This window comes from Bufo gargarizans, chromosome 9 (genome assembly GCF_014858855.1).
Source record: "Bufo gargarizans isolate SCDJY-AF-19 chromosome 9, ASM1485885v1, whole genome shotgun sequence".
Classification (NCBI taxonomy): Eukaryota; Metazoa; Chordata; class Amphibia; order Anura; family Bufonidae; genus Bufo; species Bufo gargarizans.
The window spans coordinates 183,170,596-183,193,502 of record NC_058088.1 but is presented as its reverse complement, the minus strand read 5'-3'; the positions used below and the strand labels follow the sequence as shown (position 1 = coordinate 183,193,502).

General features: G+C 45.2%; 1 protein-coding gene across 3 annotated transcripts in view; it reads right to left on the bottom strand.

The window, feature by feature from the left end:
* The window catches only part of DBH (dopamine beta-hydroxylase), a 30,010-nt gene extending 16,849 nt beyond the window's left edge, over window positions 1-13,161 (bottom strand). The window contains exons 1-6 of one of the 3 annotated variants that reach the window (XM_044268249.1): window positions 13,094-13,161; window positions 10,640-10,971; window positions 10,016-10,162; window positions 9,384-9,641; window positions 6,050-6,226; window positions 5,537-5,639 (exon numbers count right to left, since the gene is read on the bottom strand). In XM_044268249.1, coding sequence (XP_044124184.1) covers window positions 5,537-5,639; window positions 6,050-6,226; window positions 9,384-9,641; window positions 10,016-10,162; window positions 10,640-10,969 — 1,015 coding nt within the window. In that variant the 5' untranslated portion in view covers window positions 10,970-10,971; window positions 13,094-13,161. Of the gene's footprint in view, window positions 1-5,536; window positions 5,640-6,049; window positions 6,227-9,383; window positions 9,642-10,015; window positions 10,163-10,639; window positions 10,972-11,951; window positions 11,979-12,869; window positions 12,938-13,093 lie in introns of those variants that run through there. The other 2 variants (XM_044268251.1, XM_044268250.1) reach the window with 2 other exon arrangements.
* Between the last annotated feature and the right edge of the window lie 9,746 nt (window positions 13,162-22,907).

Below are 22,907 nucleotides of genomic sequence, written 5' to 3'. Positions count from 1 at the left end.
GTCATAGACCTGTACCCCAACTGTCATAGACCTGTGCCCCAACTGTCCTAGTCCTGTACCCCAACTGTCATAGACCTGTGCCCCAACTGTCCTAGTCCTGTGCTCCAACTGTCCTAGACCTGTACCCCAACTGTCATAGACCTGTGCCCCAACTGTCCTAGTCCTGTACCCCAACTGTCATAGACCTGTGCCCCAACTGTCCTAGTCCTGTACCCCAACTGTCATTATCCTGTACCCCAACTGTCGGTTTTTGTCCTAAGCCTGGCACTGAGCCGTGCCCGCACTACCAGCCTCTATGTTCCGCAGCCTGGCACTGAGCTGTATCTGCACTACTAGTCTCTATGTTCCGCAGCCTGGCACTGAGCTATGCCGCACTACCAGCCTCTATGTTCCGCAGCCTGGCACTGAGCTGTGCCCGCACTACCAGCCTCTATGTTCCGCAGCCTGGCACTGAGCTGTGCCCGCACTACCAGCCTCTATGTTCCACAGCCTGGCACTGAGCTGTGCCTGCACTACCAGCCTCTATGTTCCGCAGCCTGGCACTGAGCTGTGCCCGCACTACCAGCCTCTATGTTCCTCTCATCAATCATGGCATTTGATGCCCCGCATCACAGAGCTCGGAGCAAATGCTTTTGTTCCATAAAGTTGAACTTTCACGCGACCGGCGTCTATAAATATCATGCGGCGACCGCTGTCAGGAACGTTGCGTCTCCTCCATTGTGTAGCACGGGCAGAACTGTGCCTGGCATCATCTGCCATGTGTCAGCGAGACAGCCGGGCACACTGCTCTGAACTCTGCTCCCCCCGTCCTACACGGCACATACTGGACTGACATGTTTCACAGAGATCTGGTAATGAGGGCGAGCCTTGGGGGCAGGCACGAGAAGCCATGGCGTAACCGCAGTGTCACATGACCTCCAGAAAATGGGGTGTGTTAACCCTTTAGCCGCAGTGATGGAGTTAATCGGACACGACTGGGTTTGTACTGATCTGTCAGGGGCTGATGGGCCGCGCTGCGTTGCTAGGTATCTCGGCGCTGCTATTTATACCGCCTTATATCACTGCTCGTCCGTCTCAAGCCTCGCCGTGGTTTGGGGAAAAAAAACATATTTATTAACTAAATGGGTTATTTTCCTTAAAGACTAGAGGGTTAGTAATGAGATGATCTGCAGGATATATGAGAAGATGGAAGGTTAGCAATGAGATGATCTGCAGGTTATACGTGAATCTGGAAGGTTGGAGGTGAGATGATCTGCAGGTTATATTTGAGATTGGAAGTTTACAGATGAGATGATCTGCAGGAGATATGTGAGACTGGGAGAGTAGAGATGAGATTATCTGCAGTTTATGGTAAGACTGGAAGGGTAGAGGTGAGATGATCTGCAGATGTAGGTGAGGCTAGAGGGTTACAGATGTGATGCTCTGCAGGTTATATGTGAGGATGAAAGGGTAGTGATGATGAGATGATCTGCAGAGTATATGTGAGACTGGAAGGTTACAGATGAGATGATCTGCAGATTATGGTGAGACTGGAAGGTTAGAGGTGAGATGATCTGCAGCTGTAGGTGAGGCTAGAAGATTACAGATGAGATGATCTGCAGGTTATATGTGAAACTGGAAGGAATGATCTGCAGGTTATATGTGAAACTGGAAGGTTGGCGGTGAAATGATCGGCAGGTTATAATTGAGATTGGAAGTTTACAGATGAGATGATCTGCAGGAGATATGTGAGACTGGGAGGGTAGAGATGAGATGATCTGCAGATTATGGTGGGACTGGAAGGTTACAGATGAGATAATCTGCAGAATATGGGTGAGACTGGAAGGTTAGAGGTGAGATGATCTGCAGATGTAGGTGAGGCTAGAGGGTTACACATGAGATGATCTGCAGATTATATGTGAAGCTGAAAGGGTAGAGATGATCTGCAGGGCATATGTGAGACTGAAAGGTGAGAAATGAGATGATCCGGAGGTTATATGTGAGACTGGAAAGGTGGTGATGAGATGATCTGCAGATAATGGTAAGACTGGAAGGGGAGAGGTGAGATGATCTTCAGCTGAAGGTGAGACTAGAGGGTTACAGATGAGATGATCTGCAGGTTTTATGTAAGGCTGAAAGGGTAGAGATGATGAGATGATCTGCAGGGTATATGTTAGACTGGAAGTTCAAAAATGAGATGATCTGCAGGTTATATGTGAGACTGGAAGGGTAAAGATGAGATGATCTGCGGGTTTTATATGAGGCTGAAGGGTAGAGATGATCTGCAGGGTATATGAGAGACTGAAAGGTTACAGATGAGTTGATCTGCAGGTGATATGTGAGACTGGAAGGTTAAGGCGAGATGATCTGCAGCTGTAGGTAACATAGTATATAAGGCCCAAAAAAGCCCTCTGTCCATCCAGTTCGGCCTGTCATCCTGCAAGTTGATCCAGAGGAAGGCAAAAAAAAAACTGTGAGGTAGAAGCCAATTTCTCACTTTAGGGGGAAAAAAATCCCTTCCCGACTCCAATCAGAATAACTCCCTGGATCCGCGACCCCTCTCTAGTAGCTATAGCCTGTAATATTATTACACTCCAGAAATACATCCAGGCCCCTCCTGAATTCCTTTATTGTACTCCCCATCACCACCTCCTCAGGCAGAGAGCTTCCATAGTCTCACTGCTCTTACCGTAAAGAATCCTCTTCTATGTTTGTGTACAAACCTTCTTTCCTCCAGACGCAGAGGATGTCCCCTCGTCACAGTCCTGGGGATAAATAGATGATGGGAGTGATCTCTGTACTGACCCCCGATATATTTATACATAGTTATTAGATCTCCCCTCAGTCGTCTTTTTTCTAAAGTGAATAACCCTAATTTTGATCATCTTTCAGGGTACTGTAGTCCCCCCATTCCAGTTATTACTTTAGTTGCCCTCCTCTGGACCCTCTCCAGCTCTGCTATGTCTGCCTTGTTCACGGGAGCCCAGAACTGTACACAGTCCTCCATGTGTGGTCTGACTAGTGATGTGTAAAGTGGCAGAACTATGTTCTCATCACGGGCATCTATGCCCCTTTTGATGCAACCCATTATCTTATTGGCCTTGGCAGCAGCTGCCTGACACTGGTTTCTACAGCTTAGTTTGCTGTTTATTAAAATTCCTAGGTCCTTTTCCATGTCAGTGTTACCCAGTGTTTTACCATTTAGTATGTACGGGTGACTTGCATTATTCCTTCCCATGTGCATAACCTTACATTTGTCAGTGTTAAACCTCATCTGCCACTTATCTGCCCAAGCCTCCAATCTATCCAGATCCCTCTGTAGCAGTATACTGTCCTCTTAGTATATACAGTATACTGTCCTCTGTAGTATATATACAGTATACTGTCCTCTGTAGTATATACAGTAGACTGTCCTCTGTAGTATATTATACAGTATACTGTCCAGACTGTCCTCTGTAGTATATGTATACAGTATACTGTCCTCTGTAGTATATACACAGTATACTGTCCTCTGTAGTATATATACAGTAGACTGTCCTCTGTAGTATATGTATACAGTATACTGTCCTCTGTAGTATATACACAGTATACTGTCCTCTGTAGTATATATACAGTAGACTGTCCTCTGTAGTATATATACAGTATACTGTCCTCTTTAGTATATATACAGTATACTGTCCGCTGTAGTATATATACAGTATACTGTCCTCTGTAGTATATATACAGTATACTGTCCTATGTAATATATATACAGTATACTGTCCTCTGTAGTATATATACAGTATACTGTCCTCTGTAGTATATATACAGTATACTGTCCTCTGTAGTATATATATAGTATACTGTCCTCTGTAGTATATACACAGTATACTGTCCTCTGTAGTATATACACAGTATACTGTCCTCTGTAGTATATACAGTATACTGTCCTCTGTAGTATATATACAGTATACTGTCCTCTGTAGTATATGTATACAGTATACTGTCCTCTTCCGTGTTAATTACTTTACACAGTTTAGTGTCATCTGCAAAAATTGATACTTTACTATGCAAGCCTTCTACAAGATCATTAATAAATATATTGAAGAGAATAGGGCCCAATACTGACCCCTGAGGTACCCCACTAGTGACAGTGACCCAATCTGAGTGTGTACCGTTAATAACCACCCTCTGTCTCTATCACTGTGCCAGTTACTTACCCACTTACAGATGTTTTCTCCCAGTCCGAGCATTCTCATTTTATATACTAACCTTTTATGTGGTACAGTGTCAAATGCTTTGGAGAAGTCCAGATACACGACATCCATTGATTCGCCGCTGTCAAGTCTAGAACTTACCTCCTCATAGAAACTGATTAAATTAGTTTGACATGACCGATCCCTCATGAAGCCATGCTGATATGGCGTTATTTGCTTATTTTCATTGAGGTGCTCCAAGACAGCATCTCTTAGAAAACATTCAAATAGTTTACCCACGACAGATGTTAAACTTACCGGCCTATAGTTTCCAGGCTCTGTTTTTGGACCCTTTTTGAATATTGGCACCACATTTGCTATGCGCCAATCCTGTGGGACATTCCCTGTCAGTATAGAATCTGCAAATATCAGAAATAAGGGTCTGGCTATGATATTACTTAATTCTCTTAGGATACGGGGGGTGTATGCCATCTGGTCCTGGCGATTTGTCTATTTTAATTTTTTTTAAGACGCTGCTGTACTTCTTCCTGGGTCAGACAGGACACTTTTAATGGGGAATTTACTTTTAGATTCTGCATTTTATCTGACAGTTTATTTTCTTCAGTGAATACAGTGGAGAAAAAAATATTTAATAGCTTTGCTTTCTCCTCATCGCTCTCTGCGACTCCCTCCTTATCACTCTGTAGAGGGCCGACACCTTCAGATTTATACTTTTTGCCATTTATATAATTGAAGAACATTTTAGGGTTCGTTTTACTCTCTTTGGCAATTAATCTCTCGGTCTCTAGTTCGGTCGCTTTTATTTGTTTTTTACATATTCTATTTTTTTCCTTATAGTTTTTCAGTGCTTCCTCAGTACTCTCCTGTTTTAGTGATTTAAAAGGTTTCTGTCATCAGAAAAATCGTTATGTACGGAGGAGTTGGTGAAGTTTGGTATTTCTGTTCCTCCCTGTAGAAACGCTCTTTTGAATGACAATTGGAAGGTTATTACTTTATGGTCACTATTTGCCAGGTGTCCCACGACCTGCACATCTGTCAGGTCTACTGGTTAATACTAAGTCCAGTATGGCCGTCCCTCTAGTCGGCTCCCGAACCAGTTGGGAAAGGTAATTGAGGCTAGAGGGTCACACATTAGATGATCTGCAGGTTATATGTGAAGTTGAAAGGGTAGAGATGATGAGATGATCTGCAGGGTATATGTGAGACTGGAAGGTTAAAGGTGAGATGATCTGCAGGTTATGTATGACACTGGCAGTGCGGGCTATATGTGAGATGATCTGCAGGCATGATTGTCAGTCAGGCTATATGTGAGACGGTCTGCAGTTGGTCTTGCTCCACACACACACACAGATCTACGGTACCTTTCAGTTCCAGTGGATTGTGGTAATGAACTTCTAGTCGAAGGAACCGAGAAGACCTGGGACCTCCGAAGGCCAAACCAACATCATCCGGATAGTAGAATGCCTAGAATATAGACAGCCGGCATTATCCTGGCGCCCATGGCAGAGGGGGATGGGTACTTCTCCGAAGTCCTAAAAGTCCATGCAGCGCCTCCTGAGGAATGCCTCTACTGTCCTCCTTCTTTATGAATATCATGGAGATACTTTCAAATTCTTCTGGTTGCCCTTGAGACAGTCAGCAGGTCCTCCAACTTGCTGTCAGTCATGTGACCTAACTGCTAAGACCTAACTGTGTAACTGTCATCTGAGCTCCCACAATGCACTGCTCTCTGGTAACAGGAAATAGAGAATTCTGAATCTAGCTTTAGCTGTGACTAGAGGAGATAAAAGCTTGTGACATCACTTGTGTACACCCTACTTTATGCTGATTTCATGTTCCTGGCCTTCCACACAACTTGTAACTCGTACACCTACCTGTGCTCCCATCGCCCAGGCGGCCAGGACGTGCCTACAGTAGTCAAGTCTATGCGGTTTCATCTTGGAGTCACAAGGTCCGCTGTAGTGAGGGAACGTATCATATTCCTCTGAGCACTGGAAGACTTCCATGTGATGAACGATAGCCTCGTGTCCCTCCGTGATGACCGGTTCATACTAGAGACGGAGAGAACGTATGTGGAGTGTTCACAGGGAGGACATTAGAATCATGTATGTACTCCACCAGCAGAATAGTGAGTGCAGCTCTGGAGTATAATACAGGATGTAACTCAGCATCAGTACAGGATAAGTAATGTAATGTATGTACACAGTGACTCCACCAGCAGAATAGTGAGTGCAGCTCTGAAGTATAATACAGGATGTAACTCAGGATCAGTACAGGATAAGTAATGTAATATATGTACACAGTGACTGCGCCTGCAGAATAGTGAGTGCAGCTCTGGAGTATAATACAGGATGTAACTCAGGATCAGTACAGGATAAGTAATGTAATATATGTACACAGTGACTCCACCAGCAGAATAGTGAGTGCAGCTCTGGAGTATAATACAGGATGTAACTCAGGATCAGTACAGGATAAGTAATGTATGTACACAGTGACTGCACCAGCAGAATAGTGAGTGCAGCTCTGGAGTATAATACAGGATGTAAGTGAGGATCAGTACAGGATAAGTAATGTATGTATAAAGTGACTCCACCAGCAGAATAGTGAGTGCAGCTCTGGAGTATAATACAGGATGCAACTCAGGGTCAGTACAGGATAAGTAATGTAATGTATGTACACAGTGACTCCACCAGCAGAATAGTGAGTGCAGCTCTGGAGTATAATACAGGATGTAAGTGAGGATCAGTACAGGATAAGTAATGTATGTATACAGTGACTGCACCAGCAGAATAGTGAGTGCAGCTCTGGAGTATAATACAGGATGCAACTCAGGGTCAGTACAGGATAATGTAATGTATGTACACAGTGACTCCACCAGCAGAATAGTGAGTGCAGCTCTGGGGTATAATACAGGATGTAACTCAGGATCAGTACAGGATAAATAATGTAATGTATGTACACAGTGACTCCACCAGCGGAATAGTGAGTGCAGCTCTGGAGTATAATACAGGATGTAACTGAGGATCAGTACAGGATAAGTAATGTATGTATACAGTGACTCCACCAGCAGAATAGTGAGTGCAGCTCTGGAGTATAATACAGGATGTAACTCAGGGTCAGTACAGGATAAGTAATGTATGTACACAGTGACTGCACCAGCAGAATAGTGAGTGCAGCTCTGGGGTATAATACAGGATGTAACTCAGGATCAGTACAGGATAAGTAATGCATGTACACAGTGACTCCACCAGCAGAATAGTGAGTGCAGCTCTGGAGTATAATACAGGATGTAACTCAGGGTCAGTACAGGATAAGTAATGTAATGTATGTACACAGTGACTGCACCAGCAGAATAGTGAGTGCAGCTCTGGAGTATAATACAGGATGTAACTCAGGGTCAGTACAGGATAAGTAATGTAATGTATGTACACAGTGACTGCACCAGCAGAATAGTGAGTGCAGCTCTGGAGTATAATATAGGATGTAACTGAGGATCAGTACAGGATAAGTAATGTATGTACACAGTGACTGCACCAGCAGAATAGTGAGTGCAGCTCTGGAGTATAATATAGGATGTAACTGAGGATCAGTACAGGATAAGTAATGTAATGTATGTACACAGTGACTGCACCAGCAGAATAGTGAGTGCAGCTCTGGAGTATAATACAGGATGTAACTCAGGGTCAGTACAGGATAAGTAATGTAATGTACACAGTAACTGCACCAGCAGAATAGTGAGTGCAGCTCTGGAGTATAAATCAGTCCAGTAGGTTGCACATGGTATCTCCCTGATGCGGGGGTTCTGTTGGTATTCACTACTTTTTTTCTTTCTACATTGTGCAGAATCCACTGATGTGTCTGTCACCCTGCCGGGTGCAATTTATTAATCTAGCAACGCCTAAGGAACTGTCTAGTTATCATGCGGGAAATTTTCTTCCCTAAATCTTTTCTATCTTTTCTTGAGGAATTTCTGCTGGTATGGCAAACACACCTGACAGGGCTGATGAGGCATCGTCCATTCTGCGTGTATAATTACCAGAGTAATTACAATTCAGTGTCAACTGAAAGCACTGGCAGAAAACTGGGCTCCGTCTCCAGCTCCTGTCATATGTTTCCTGTAGGGAAAGCGTACTTCTACATCACATTTGGAGGCATGGCCCCCTTTAGAAAAGCGTCAGGCTGCAAAGATTATATGTGCAAGAAAAATTCATTGTCATTTCCATGATGCTAAAAATTGCAAACCCCTTTCATAAAGTCAAGCAGGACAATTACCCCCCTCACCCCTACTGAACGAAAGCATGTCTCCAATCTCTAGAGGTAAGAACTGAAAATACAGCTTTGTAATGTTATACGTAGAGTAGACTTTACTGACAGCAGACTGACATTGAGGCTACACACTAGCACTTCCACCCATAGAATGAAGCAGTAATCTGGTCACCCACTCATGCCATGATCATCTTTGGGATTGAGGTTTTAGTCAAGCGCTTCAAGGTAGGTAGAAGACGCAGGGTCACATCTGGCTGCTACAGTCATGTATGGCAGCAATAAAACCGCCTAAGGCAGAATCCCGACGACCCGTAATAATAATCGTCTGTATGTCCATGTAGAAGATGGACCTGGCGAAAGCTGGAGACAATGGTCTGCAGGTCCATTTTCCATGAGATGCAGACCAAAGCAGTGCTTGGTCTGAGTTTATCTGCATAGAGATATGAATGGCACCATTGACATCTATCTGTATGCACATGGATGAAAAATACGGCCATCTCTCAGGCCTTATGAAGAAGCCAAGTCAATGAGAAGAACCAAACCATTATGTTTTGGGTACTGCAGCCTTCCTTCAACTTTGAAACTCTAGGTTGGCCTAAAGTTGCCTGATAAATCCTTAGAAAAACACTCTACAGTCAACTTGTGGATATCACACTCTACAGTCAACTTGTGGATATCACACTCTACAGTCGACTTGGATATCTAAATTTTCATAAGAAGATCTGCATGGAATCAACCTGAAGTGATAATTCCCATGGTTACGAAGCGCGAGACCTTCATTCACTTATAAGCTGATATGAGGTGGGTTTATGAGGTTTCTACAGATGTTTTCAGGCACAGCTGCATGTATGATATATATATATATTAAAATGCAATTGTAACTGGTTGCCCATCTGTTGGCCACCTAAATCTATGTCCAAATCTCACAAAGCTTTGTCTTACCATGACTATGTGGTTTTTGGGGAAGTCCTCAGGCAGCTCAGTGATATAACACCAGTAGGTCGTCTCTTTGTCAGGAATGATTACATCTGGGGACAAGACGTCCATTGTGATCATGTCCTTCGGGAGGTGAGCCGTCGGGATGTCTGGTTTTAAAAGTTGCACCCGTTGGAGTCCTCGGTGGAGTGAGGAGATGTTGATAGCAGACAGGGACTGGAATGGCTTCTCCAGCAAGGCATAGATTAAGTGTACGGTCCCATCCTAGAGAGAAAGACGAAAGAAATTGAAAATTTGGATAGCCAATGAGTTTTCCAAGTGGTGCACCAATTTCCACCATAGATGGACGAATTGCTGCTGCTCTCATAACCCATATTGCATGTCCCACTGCCCAGCCAACATTGGGCATACATATAGGGTAATGGCCCCCCACACAGGGCAGAAGGGTCTGGTGTTGATTTCCCCCTGCACCCTTTCATAAGCTTTGGACCTATTAACAACCACCCAATAAATAAAGGGGATGGGACCAACCAGGGCTGGACCCCTTCTCTCCAAGGGCCTTTTAGCAGGCACATGGTCTGTCTCTATGTCCTATATGCTTTGGTATTGGGTGGAATAGAGGAGTATGTACACAGTACCTCTATGAGGTAGTCATTGGGATCACAGGTAGTGAACGGCCTTCGGAAGACAAGATAGAGGCCCTCAGGTGTCTGTTGTGCTGACAGCAGCTGGTAATCTTGGTGGGAATCAATATGTAGATGTCCATTTTCATCACTCCAGGCATCCTGAAATAAGTATTGGTCATAGTACACACAGAGAGCTGGTGGATGTAGCAGAACTAAGCTTTAACGTTTACATTTATTGTGCCTCTAGATCATACACTGACTTAAAGCCAATGAAATAGTGTACAAGGACCTGAAATGGGCAGTCCATGCATAAAAACAAACCAACATCAAACTTAATATACAATAGAAAAAAAGACAGTGGTTCCAGCTGGCAGAAACTGTGAGGATTAGCCCAAATAACTGACAATTGCGGGTAATCCTCAGGTGGATCTTCTGTAGATCTGCTGCAAACCCATGGCAGAAATCCATGAAATAAGCAATATGACATCTGGAAAACCTCCTGCCCTCACAATATCTACTTTACCTCCCATATGTCCAATGGTGAGAACGTGTGATTTGTATTTAGGGAGTCAACAAGACATTAAAAGTCCTAACTACCTAATATATATAGCTATGAAAAAGTGAAAAGCAGCTTACCCCGAAATAAGAGCTCAGTCCATCACTCCACAGGACTGCCAAATCTGCACCTTCGAACTCCCCCCGGTCCGACATGCCAAAAATCATCCCGAATTTTAGCTTTTTGATGAGGATCTTGAAATTCACCACTTTTTCGGCATAACTAACATTCCAGAAGAGCTGGAGGAAGCCTTCGGGGTCCAGGGGGACGGAGTACGGGTAGACGTTGGGCACCGGGGTTGTGTCATGTTGAGTCACGAGAGACAGGACCAAAACCAAACCGATCATGGTGAAGTAGATGGGGACAACCGTTGTGATCTTCAGGTGAGAGGAGGGTCTCCGCTTAGCCATCTCTGCATGATATGATCAGGAGACACGGCTGGTGACTTTTATACCTCAGCTCTTCTCAGCAGGTTGGGTCAGCAAAGGTCTATAATCACATTTAGTTTCTTGCAAATCTCATTGAGCTCAGTGCCCTCAGGTCACGTTGTCTTCATTGGCTGCCACAGACTAATGGGCCCTAATTGGCATTGTCCATGCAGCTTTCAATACCAGCTACGTCTCTGAATGACACCTGCTGGTACATCAGACTTGGCAAAGAGCCTTTAAAAAAAAAATGACCACTAAATTGCCCAGTCTAGTCAAGATATTAAAGGGACTTTCCACTTTAGATGATCCCTTTTTGGAATCATGGTTCTTGCAAGTCCCGATACTGGCACTATGGGTGATTAGCTGTAATCTATGGTGGAACCTGGCAGTAAGTGTTCACTTTCCCTGTTGTGCCTCCACAGGAGACATTAAGCATTACACAGTATCCACTCAAATCAGTAAGCACGTTGAGTCCTCCACAGCAACCCACTCTTCATCCTGGCTAGTAGATGAGGAGCATGGCAGGGCTTGAGAACCAAGCAATGTCCTAAGCTGGGTCCTGTCCATACAGTGACTGTCAACCCCCTCCCTCACCTTGGGGTTTGCACTCCTGTATCCCCAAATTCTAATCTTAGAACCATTCTTGGTACCATAGTCTACTATCGTTGGGGGTCTACCATCTCCAGGTATTCGTTACACATCGGAGAACCCAGAATCTGGCATAGTGGCCCCTGTGTAGACTGACTAGTGATCTATATAAAGGTGAAATATTGTTTTCCTCATGAATATCCAGTTATTCCACTTTAGCAGCTGCTGCCTGACATTGATTGCTAAAGTTAATTTTACCATTCACGAATGCTTCTCTGTCCTTATCTTAGCCAGTGCCCCTCCCCATTATTATACCATATATTATGTATTTTTTAAATTTGCTCTACAATTACAATCATCTACTATGTAACCATACCTGTTTCTCAGTCCAACGTCTCCAAACCTCTCTGTATTATCTACCGTTCACAGTTCTGTATAATTTGCAGTTATGGAAATCTAGTCCCCAAGCCAGTAACAAGGTCAATAATGAGCATATTGAAAAGAAGTGCTGCACCCTATGTGGTGTCACTGGTAATCGAGACCACGATAAAGTCTGAGAATCCCATCTTTATTGTGGATATTTCATTGTGGGGACAAAATAGAGGTGTGAGATGTCTTGACGTTACCTTGTATGAACAGAACAGAAGGACTGTGGGTTCTGCCTCTCCACTGACTTCTGTGAATAGCTTACGTTCCAAGCTGTTTCCTATGTTCTAAACGCAAGTAACTGTTTGTCCTAAAAGCTGAACCTGCCAATTTTTGTGAAAATAAATCCCCACAAATGTAATAGATTGTTTAAAGATAACCATGATATGGCATGTTTGGACTCATCAATAGGCTAATGTTTTTTCAGCAGGGACAGGAGATTCTTACAGCTATCTACATACTGCTTCAGGGAGCTAAAAATATATTTATTACTGAAAAAAACACATTTAACAAAACCCACTTGGGGAGTAAATACAGACAGACCTAAATATAATAATGGGCACTCCTCCTGCCAATTTCAGATGATGCATCTTCTACTGTGGTTGTGGCTCCTGCCATCATAGACCAGCATCCCTAATATTGAGGACAAAGTAGTTGTTCTCCTTTCCACCTTCTTCCCCTTCTTGGTGTGGAACCTCTAAACTGTCTCTGACCTCCAATCCGATATGGGGCTCCTTCTACTAGTGGTGGTAAATGCCACTAGAAATGGAAAACCATACATGAGTCATCCTATTTATGTTCTTCCATAAATTTTAAGCTGTAGCCTCCATTCTTAGATGAGACTCCATCTACTAGTGGTGTTACTTACCATCACAGCACTCAGTCTTTAAAATGGAGGACGGAGCACTTGTTCATTCTTTCCACCTTCCTCCCTACATGGTATGGGACCTCTAAGCTGCTTCCTTTCTCCAATCTCAAATGGGGCTCCATCTGCTAGTAGTGGTACCTTCCATCACAGACCCATCCCAAAAATTGAGGACCAATCACCTTCTTCCATAAATCTTAACAAACCTTTAAGCCATTTTATCTCACCAATTTCAGACGAATCTCTATCTGCTTAGTGGTGTTACTGTCATGCCCCACTCTGATGATGTGCGGAGGTCGGCCAGGATAGTAGCACGAGTTTAGTGTTTGCTTTGGTGCCGTGCTGGATCCGCCTCTCATCAGGTGCACTGGGTGGAGTCATTAGTTTAAATGGCCTCCAGCTAAGTGCTCTGAGCGGATTATACTAATCATTGTGGTCTGGGAAACTAGGAGGGAAGGTTGGCTGTCTGTTCCTGCTCTGGAAGATAAGTGTCATCTATCCCATCCAGGTTCTGTGAGAGCAGGCTGCTACTATTTCCCCACTTCACCATCTCAGGGAATTCAGGGTTTTGTCAGCCCAGGCACGGGGACACATCACACCTACCTTCAAGGTCTGCATGTGGGCTGAGCAGTGCAGGGAAAGAGGTCAGGGATTAGCTAGGAGGTGACCCTTCCCCTGTCTCTCGTCCAGAGCCTGGTTGGTGCGTTATCTGTTATACTGAGTGCACGTGCGCCGTGACAGTTACCTGCCATTGCAGAATTCAAAATGGAAGACCGTGCACTTGTTCTTTGTTTCTACCTTCTTCCGTACATGGTGGTGTAGGACCTCTAAGCTGTCTTCTTTCACTTATTTCAAATGGGGCTCAATCTGCTAGTGGTGGTACCTTGCATCACTGACCCATCCCCAAAATTGAGGACCAAGCACTTATTATCCTACTCACCTTCTTCCAAAAATTTTAAGGAACCTTTAAGCCTTTTCTTCCCACCAATTGTAGATGAGGATCTATCTGCTAGGGGTAGTACCTGTCATCCAGACATCATTCTCGAAATAGTGGACCAAGCACTTCCCCCCATTTCTTCTCTGCATGGTGTGGGACCTCCAGAACTGTTTCCTCCATTCAATCTCAGGTGGAACTCCATGAGTTGGTGATGGCACCTTCCATCATAGACTCTATCTTCAAATTAGAGTATCCAGCTCTTCTTCCCTACATGGCAGGGTATTACAAATCTGTACCAAGAACGTTACCCATTCCACCTTCTTTCTTACATGGTGTAGGACCTTGAAGTAGTTTCTTCCCTCCAATCTCTGTTGGGCTTCCTACAAGTGTTGACATGGGTGGTAGAGCTTTCTTAGCTTAATTCAACATTTTATATAATTGCCAAATCGAACATGTACAGCTTAAGCTCACCGCACATTGGGTCGCATTCTTCCTAATGTGTATGGGGGCAACCTCTGCCATCTGTTGGTGGTGGACTGCCTCGTTTACCTTGCCTCCTCCTACACTCAGACTTAGCAAAGCTTGGTAGGTGTTACCTGTATTACCCTTCTCTCCATGATCCTTGGGTCTTCACCTTGGATCCTTGGTCTAAGGAATAAGACCCTCATTACTATACAAACGCAAAAACACAAATGCAATCGCACTCTGCAACCAGCACTCTGCCCTGCCTCTATGCTGGATGTTGAATAAGGCATTGGTGTACATTTTGGCCAAAGCGTAATAAGCCACTCACCACGTCAAGGTCGCCTTCATGAGTGGTCCCTAACACTAGTTCCTACCTGTTATGGGCCATGACAGCCACACAAAGTTCAGGGATCGCAGGTACAGCATGCACGCCAAGCACACTCTGCTTTTAACCCCCGTCCGGTGCCATTACAGCTTTCATCGGATCCAGGGATGCAAGTACCAACATGCATGCTGAGCCCACTATATACTTCTCCTGGAGCCAAATGGCTACTGGTAGGTGCTATGTAAGCAGACTCAGTTTTATACTGACTTTAAAACCAGCCTCCAGGGCATACTAACTGGTCAGGTGTGCATGACTGCTTGGAGATCGCCACGCCTCCAATATATACTACAAAGAAAAAATATGGGGGATTCAGCCCGCACAACCCTATGCAGGTGCAGATTGCTATGGCGAAATACAGATACAAACGCAAAAACACAAATGCAAACCAGCACTCTGCCCTGCCTTTATGCTGGATGGCTCCAGGAGAAGTATATAGTGGGCTCAGCATGCATATTGGTACTTGCATCCCTGGATCCGATGAAAGCTGTAATGGCACCGGACGGGGTTAAAAGCAGAGTGTGCTTGGCGTGCATGCTGTACCTACACTCCCTGGACTTTGTGTGGCTGTCATGGCCCATAACAGGTAGGTACTAGTGTTAGGGACCACTCATGAAGGCGACCTTGACGTGGTGAGTGGCTTATTACGCTTTGGCCAAAATGTACACCAATGCCTTATTCAACATCCAGCATAAAGGCAGGGCAGAGTGCTGGTTGCAGAGTGCGATTGCATTTGTGTTTTTGTGTTTGTATCTGTATTTCGCCATAGCAATCTGCACCTGCATAGGGTTGTGCGGGCTGAACCCCCCACATTACTATGCTACCATCATAGTTCTCCTAGTCCAGGAACAAGGCCCTCCCAGACTAGGATAGATCCTGCTGCCACTCCCACTGCAAGGCATCACGATCATGAACTTTCAGACTATAAAAAAAAGCATTTAAATGGCCTTTTTTTCCCTGAATTACGACAAATTCTACCTTAATATATGTTGCTGATTAGATGCATGCATAACTATAGGACAGGAGGAAAGCCCTTTAAGAATCTGTCTTGCTTTTTAGCAACTCTCGTTGTATACCATAGTGTCATCTCTGGGAATATTACATTTTACATCTAAAACGGCATGTCACTGGTGCATCGCCTCCTTGGTTATACATAGCGGAAGACCCTCCGGCTATGCCTTGTACTCATCTCGTCCCTGGTACAGGGGAGCATTTTCTCTCAGTTTGCAGGGTAGTCACACACTTGAAGTCTGATTGATTTGGGCACTGTCTCTCCAGCTGCAATAAAATGCACCCCCCAGCTCCCCCCCCCTGTCCTATCAGATAATTGGATTATGCACAGGAGAACGGCACCTGCTCCTCTGAGACTGGATGAGTGCTGTAAACAGACCCCGCCGCCCCGGGGTGTATGACAGTCTCACTTTGTCCATATTTAGTTCTTCAACGGCTTTATTGAATTTACCATCATGGACAACGTGACGCGACACAAGAATAAAATAAATAAAAATGAAGCCTTGGGGGGACAGGGTACGCACGTGACGACTGATCGAACACACGTACGCCTAGCTGGAGTCATGTTAATGGGTAAAAAAAAAAGCACTAATGGCACAATTTACTTGTAGGTCATTGCAATCAATGGAAAGGATACAATGTTTCATTTTGATGCCGCAGATATACAAAACGCTTTTATTTCAAGAAACAGCGCCGCCTTTCTTCATAGGCTGTGACTGGTATTGCAGCTTGAAGCTAAACTGCAATACCAGGCACAACCTAAGGGGGGCGCTGTTTGTGGAAATAAAGCTGACCCATTTGAATAATTATATAAATATATCATATTGAGGAGTGCCATGAGAACTACATGCAACAGTGCCATAGACATAGGGTTGGCAGGAGTTGTGAATACAGCTGAGCCCTTTATAGTTTGGGGCCCATAGATTTCCTGCTGTAGAGGACAGGGTCATCATAGGCGGACAGTATAGGCGGCTCTTGCACTATGATATAATCCTAATGTGTCAGTCAATCAGGAGTCATGATAGCTTACTCCATATTACACCTATAGGCTACTGAGGGTGTCAAAAAAAGCGCAATCTCTTCAAGGGGTTGTCCACCTTGGACAATAAACTGATCACAAGGTGTACCGTTCCAGCGATCGGCTGCAGTCTGTTTGGATACCTGGCAGCAAGTGTTCACTTTTCCTGCAGTGCCCCCACTGGAGAAATACAGTATTACACAGTTCCCAACAATAGGCTGTAAGTGTAATGCATGGATGGGCTGAGTCCTCAAGGGGTTGTCCACCTTGGACAATCCTTTCCTATCAGGCAATAAACTGATCACAGGGTGTGCCGTTCCAGCGATCGGCTGTAGTCTGTCCTGGCAGCAAGTGTTCACTTTCCCTGCAGTGCCCCCACTGGAAAAATACAGAATTACACAGTACCATCAATAGACTGTTTACTGGGATCAGCTAACTCCGACACTCCAGCAGTTCTGAAATGACAATTCCCAGAATGCTTCCTTAAAGGGGTTGTCCGGGTTCAGAGCTGAACCCGGACATACCCTTATTTTCACCCCGGCAGCCCTCCTGAGCCTGGCATCGGAGCATCTCATGCTCCGATGCGCTCCCGTGCCCTGCGCTAGATCGCGCAGGGCACAGGCTCTTGTGTTTACAATAACACACTGCCGGGCGGTAACTTCCGCCCAGCAGTGTGTTCGGTGACGTCACCGGCTCTGAGGGGCGGGCTTTAGCTCTGCCCTAGCCGTTTTACTGGCTAGGGCAGAGCCAAATCCCGCCCATCAGTGCCGGTGACGTCACCGGGGTTCCTGTCAGCCCCATAGAGAGCCCCGGTACGTCACCGGAACTCAGAAAAATGCCTTTGCCCTGCGCGATTTAGCGCAGGGCAAAGGAGAGCATCGGAGCATGAACTGCTCCGATGCTCATGTCAGGGGGGCTGCCTGGGTGAAAATGGAGGTATGTCCAGGTTCAGCTCTGAACCTGGACAACCCCTTTAACTTCTACGGGAGATACGACACCTGAGCAAGTGTGCATGCTGGGAGTTGTAGTTTCACAGCAGCTGGAGCACCAGATGCATAGATGTACTGAGTCCTCCAGAGGGAGAGACACCCTTTGTGGCTCTGAATATCAACGCTATACTGTTGAAAAACTACAACTCCCACCATGCCATGGTATAAGGAGTCGTAGTCTCTCAACAGCAAAACAGCCACAACTTAGAACACAGTCTTATTCATTTTGTTACAGCCACGGCGGAGTTAAAACCAAGGATATTTGCAAGTCAAGCAAAATAAAATGATCCGTCCAGTCCCGTGGAGACAGATAATGGTGTGTGTTGTCTTGCCTTATTAATTCAGATAGTTGTGGCCTCCCAGCCAATCAGGGCCGCCTTAGGCAAGGCCCGAGGATGGAGTCGGCTGCAGGGGCGCCAGAAGAAGACGCAGGTCCGATTCCTCTTCCTGCAACGTGACACATAAAGAGTTTTTGGGCTTGCTAATTAGTGTATACAGGCCCAATGCAAAAAAAAATTACAATTAATTACATAAAAAATTGCAATACTTTCCATGTTTGGCAGCTCAGCCTGTGCCTGGACGGTCGTGTTCACGGAGCCTGGATTGAATTTTTGTGCCTCGTTAATAGGGAACTGGAAAAGAATTCGGAAGAGCCGCGCTGATATGCAATGACATTCCTCCTATTAATGATGGCGGCCGCTCTGGCTAATGACAGAATGGAGCACTTGGGGCTTGAAGGGCAGCTCCAGTCACTGCCGATATCATCACAAGATGTACAATGGTCATGCCTGGTTTATATAGTAAAGGGATTTCAGAAAATAGAATTCGCTAAATACCCTCATTTCTGTCCGAAAATTCACTCGCATCATGACTCAGAGATTTCACAGTCTCGTAACAGTAGGCGGAGCTTTCTCTTCTGCTCAATGTCGCCCTCTGCTGAGTACTTTGTATAGGCCGCCAAGAGTAAGTCAGTAAGGCAAGCTTTAGTTGATAGCTACTGTCCCCTATCAGCAATTAGCTATAGCCACAGGTAGGGCCTGGGAAAAGGTAAGGCAAAGTGGGCAGGTGCCTAGGGCGCCACTGGATGGTGTCTGAGAATATTACAAAAAAGAACACTAGGGATTGGTGAGGAAGAGGGTCAGAAAGGGGCAAGGAGATGATTGACCGTCCAACAGCTATCATGCTGTACTTCAGCGACCCAAAGGTGCGGATAAACTAAAGGCTATGGACTCCTTCAGGGGCATTTTTTTTATGATTGCATTTTACTCGTTTTGGGCTAAACATGATTTTTAAAAATTGTTCTTTTTCAAAAATGTTCAGCTGTTTCTGGGATACAAGGGTTAAAAATCAGTCTGCCTGCAGGGTGTCACAGTCTTTTTCTCAGACCTCATAAACACTTATTTAAGCCATATTTTTATCAGTTTGATAAGAAATGAGCCCTAATGAGGTCGGGAGATAAGAGCTTCACAGGAGCGCTCAGATAACAGGATTCAAAGAAAACAGACTGCGACACCCTGCAAACAGACTGATTTCTAACCCCTGTATCTCAGAAATGGCTGAACATTTTTAATAACGACCAATTGAAAAAAATGATTTTTAGCCCAAAATGAGTAAAATGCAATCAGAAAAAAACACTGCCCTGAAGGTGTCCATAGTCCTATAAAGGAACATGGGTATATGGGGGTTGCTGTGGCATTTGGGGGGAGCCAAACTACAGGACCCAAGGTGGTCATAAAGAAGAGGACACCCCATAGCAAATACCTAACACATGATTGATTCCCTGTGAAGGGGAGATCTCTAGGTGCGACTATTGCTCTATTCAAACAGATGACTCGGGGACCCCATCCTTGTGATCGGTGGTGGTCTCAGCACTTGGAATCATACATTTATCGCCTATCCCTTTAACTTACGTTATGCAGTCTACAGGGACTGGACCCCCTATCTTCATGGGTCCCTAAACAGTTGTATGAATGCCTCTAAGGAATGTCTTCCAGGGTCCCATAGCTTTCATATGGGCTGCCTCCATGGTGTGTCCACCCTAGATGGGGTCCCATGGTCTACCCTAATCGTATAAGAAAATGCTGCAAAGCTTCTGTCCCTGGATACCTGCTGAAAGCATCCTTAGCGCTATTACAGATTTAAAGGGGGTGTCCATGATTGTCATACTGATCCTGGCAGAGGTCTGACACCCCGGCTAACCGGCTGTCCGGGAGTGGATCCAGCGATGTAAATAGGTGCCCTGAACTCCACAGCTCCATCGCCTGTGTAGTGGACAGAGTTGGTTACTGCAGCGCTGCTCACATTCATTTCGCTGCAGTTACCGGCTCAGTCCACCACACAATGGATAGCGCTGTGGAGCTCCGGCACTGGACGGTAACAGCTGATCGCTGCGGGCGCGCTGAGTGTCGATCTGATCTTGATGGACTATCCTGAGGATAGGCCATCCAAATCGAAATCCTGGACAATCCCTTTAAGAATGCAAAGATCTCAATCAGAGTTTATAAAATTGCATCCTTCCCTCCTCGATGGAAGGTAAGGGAAGCTGTGACACATTGTTACAGAGCACAAATAAGGTCAGTAACCTCTAATCCAGCCCAGAAGATTGTTGGAGCAGCGCCTGCAGATTGATACCAGCAGATTACGGTCCCTGGGGGAATCTATAGCGGTATTGAGCCATTTTATCGCCCTCTCCTCCACACACCTGTCCTGCGCTCTCGGGGGGAAGAGTCATTACTACGGCTGTCGACTTACCGCTGCAAGGAGAAAATAGCATGCAAGTATAATTTACTATATTATTACAGTGCTGTACGTGCCGCCATCATATGCAGCAGCCAGACCGCCAGGGGAATACGGCAAAAAAGAGCAGAGATCAAGTGCTTGTAGGCGTAATGTATGCACACACAGATGTAGCAGAGCTGAAATCGTCCCACACCTTGTATGACTAAAATGACATACGGAAAGCATAGTTTGTGAACTCTCCACCAATGTGGCTCTCTAGCTGAAGCAAAACTACAACTCCCAGCATGCACTGACTGAAGAATCACAGGTTGGGGACTGCTAGCATAGGGTAGGGGGACATTACCAGGGTAGAAAAATACAGTTTATTTTTTGAGTAATTTTTTGATATTGTCATGGGTTGTGCTGAACAATAAACTCAGCTCTGCTACATCTGATGCTATTTTTTGGGGACTGTAAAGTAAGTCTCCCCCCTTCTGAGTTGCAAGCAATGACCTTATGTTTTTATGGGGTCACAATTAGAAGAAATCACCCCCTATTATCCTTAAAGGGGTTAGTCCCACGGGAAATATTCTACATTTCTGAAACCAGCACCTGGATCTAAATACTTTTGTAATTGCATGGAATTAGGAATTTACTATAGCCACTTAGCTATTCCTTAAAAATCTATCTGTATAGCGCCACCTGCTGTTTGTTCTTTTCCTTATTGATCTGTCTACCTCCCTGAGGTGGTCACACATGCTCAGTTGCATCCTTTAACTACCACCAGCCGTATCTTCTGTTAGAAGCTGTGACAGTTAGGCCTCTTGCACATGAATGTTTCCGCTCCATTCATTTCAATGGATCCGCAAAAAAAACTGAAGGTACTCCGTATGCCTTCCGTTTCCGTATTTCCATTCTATAAAAAAATAGAACATATCCTATTATTGTCTGCATAACGGACAAGGATAGTACTGTTCTATTAGGAGCCAGATGTTCCGTTCCGCAAAAAACGGAATGCACACGCATGTCATCCGTATTTTTTGCGGATCCATTTTTTGCGGACCGCAAAATACTGAAAAAGACACACAGTCGTGTGCAAGAGGCCTTACAGGGAGAGAGCTGCAGCAGAAAGCACACGCCCCTGGAGAAGTGATAGGGAGAGAAAGTTAATACAAGGCACTTACTAATGCTTTGTGATTGTCCATATTGCCTCCTTTGCTGGCTGGATTCATTTTTCCATCACATTTATACACTGCTTGTGTCAAGGGGTTACGACCACCCTGCCATCCAGCAGCAGGAAGGTCACACCCAAATCTAGCAGAACAATAGAAGCAATGAATGGAAAGATCCGCACCTGTTTTGTGTTTTTGACCCGCACCTGGTTTTGGCTCACTGATGGACTGACTGTGTAAAAGTGGTCCCAGGCTTGGTCAGGCTGAGGATGCATGTGTATGAGTGGGGTGGCTGGGGGGAGTCAGGAGATATACTGTAGCTAGGGAAGCCCTAGGAGATCAGAAATTCAGGGTCAGACTGACCCACGAGAGTACCAGGCCCACCCCCTGACAAAATAATGTGCTTCAGGCCCACCTTCTATCTAGAAGGGAGGTTCCCATACTTGTAGCCATGTAGAATGTATCTATATTTTCCAAATATATTTGCTTTAAAGGGATTGTCCAGGATAAAAAAAAAAAACATGGCTACTTCCTTCCATAAACAGCGCCACGCCTGTCTACAGGTTATTTGTGGTATTGCAGCTCGGCATCATTACTTCCCTTTCCATGACTAAACTCTAAAAATCATGAAGTATTAATTACCGGAATTTTATGACAGTCAGGTCGCGAGTTCCACCCTGCGACAGCACATGGCCGGGGATAAATTATTGATACCCAACCCTCCTAATTGTCTGTCCGTGTAGAGTTTAATGGCTGATTTGACAGCTTTCATTATTGAACACACGCAATTCGCTTCATACGTATCCCGTACATGTTAAGCTCATTACCAGCGCCGGCTGAGAGGTGTGAAATGTAAAATCATTAAAAGTGTTTAGATTTCATCGGGAAGGAGAATTAAAGGAAAACTCCAGATTTACAGTAAAGAGAGTTAAAGGGGTTGTCCGGGTTCAGAGCTGAACCCGGACATCCCTCCATTCTCACCCCAGCAGCCCCCCTGACCTGAGCATCGGAGCAGTTCATGCTCCGATGCTCTCCTTTACCCTGCACTAAATCACGCAGGGCAAAGGCATTTTTTGGAGATTCAGCGGCACTGATGGGCGAGATTTAGCGCTGCCCTAGCCAGTAAAACGGCTAGGGCAGCGCTAAAGCCCGCCCATCAGAGCCGGTGATGTCACCGAACACACTCCCGGGCAGAAGGTTCCGCCCGGCAGTGTGTTATGATAAACAAAAGAGCCAGTGTCCTGCGCGATCTAGCACAGGGCAAGGGAGCGCATCGGAGCAGGAGATGCTCCGATGCTAGCCTCAGGGGGGCTGCCTGGATGAAAATAAGGGTATGTCCGGGTTCAGTT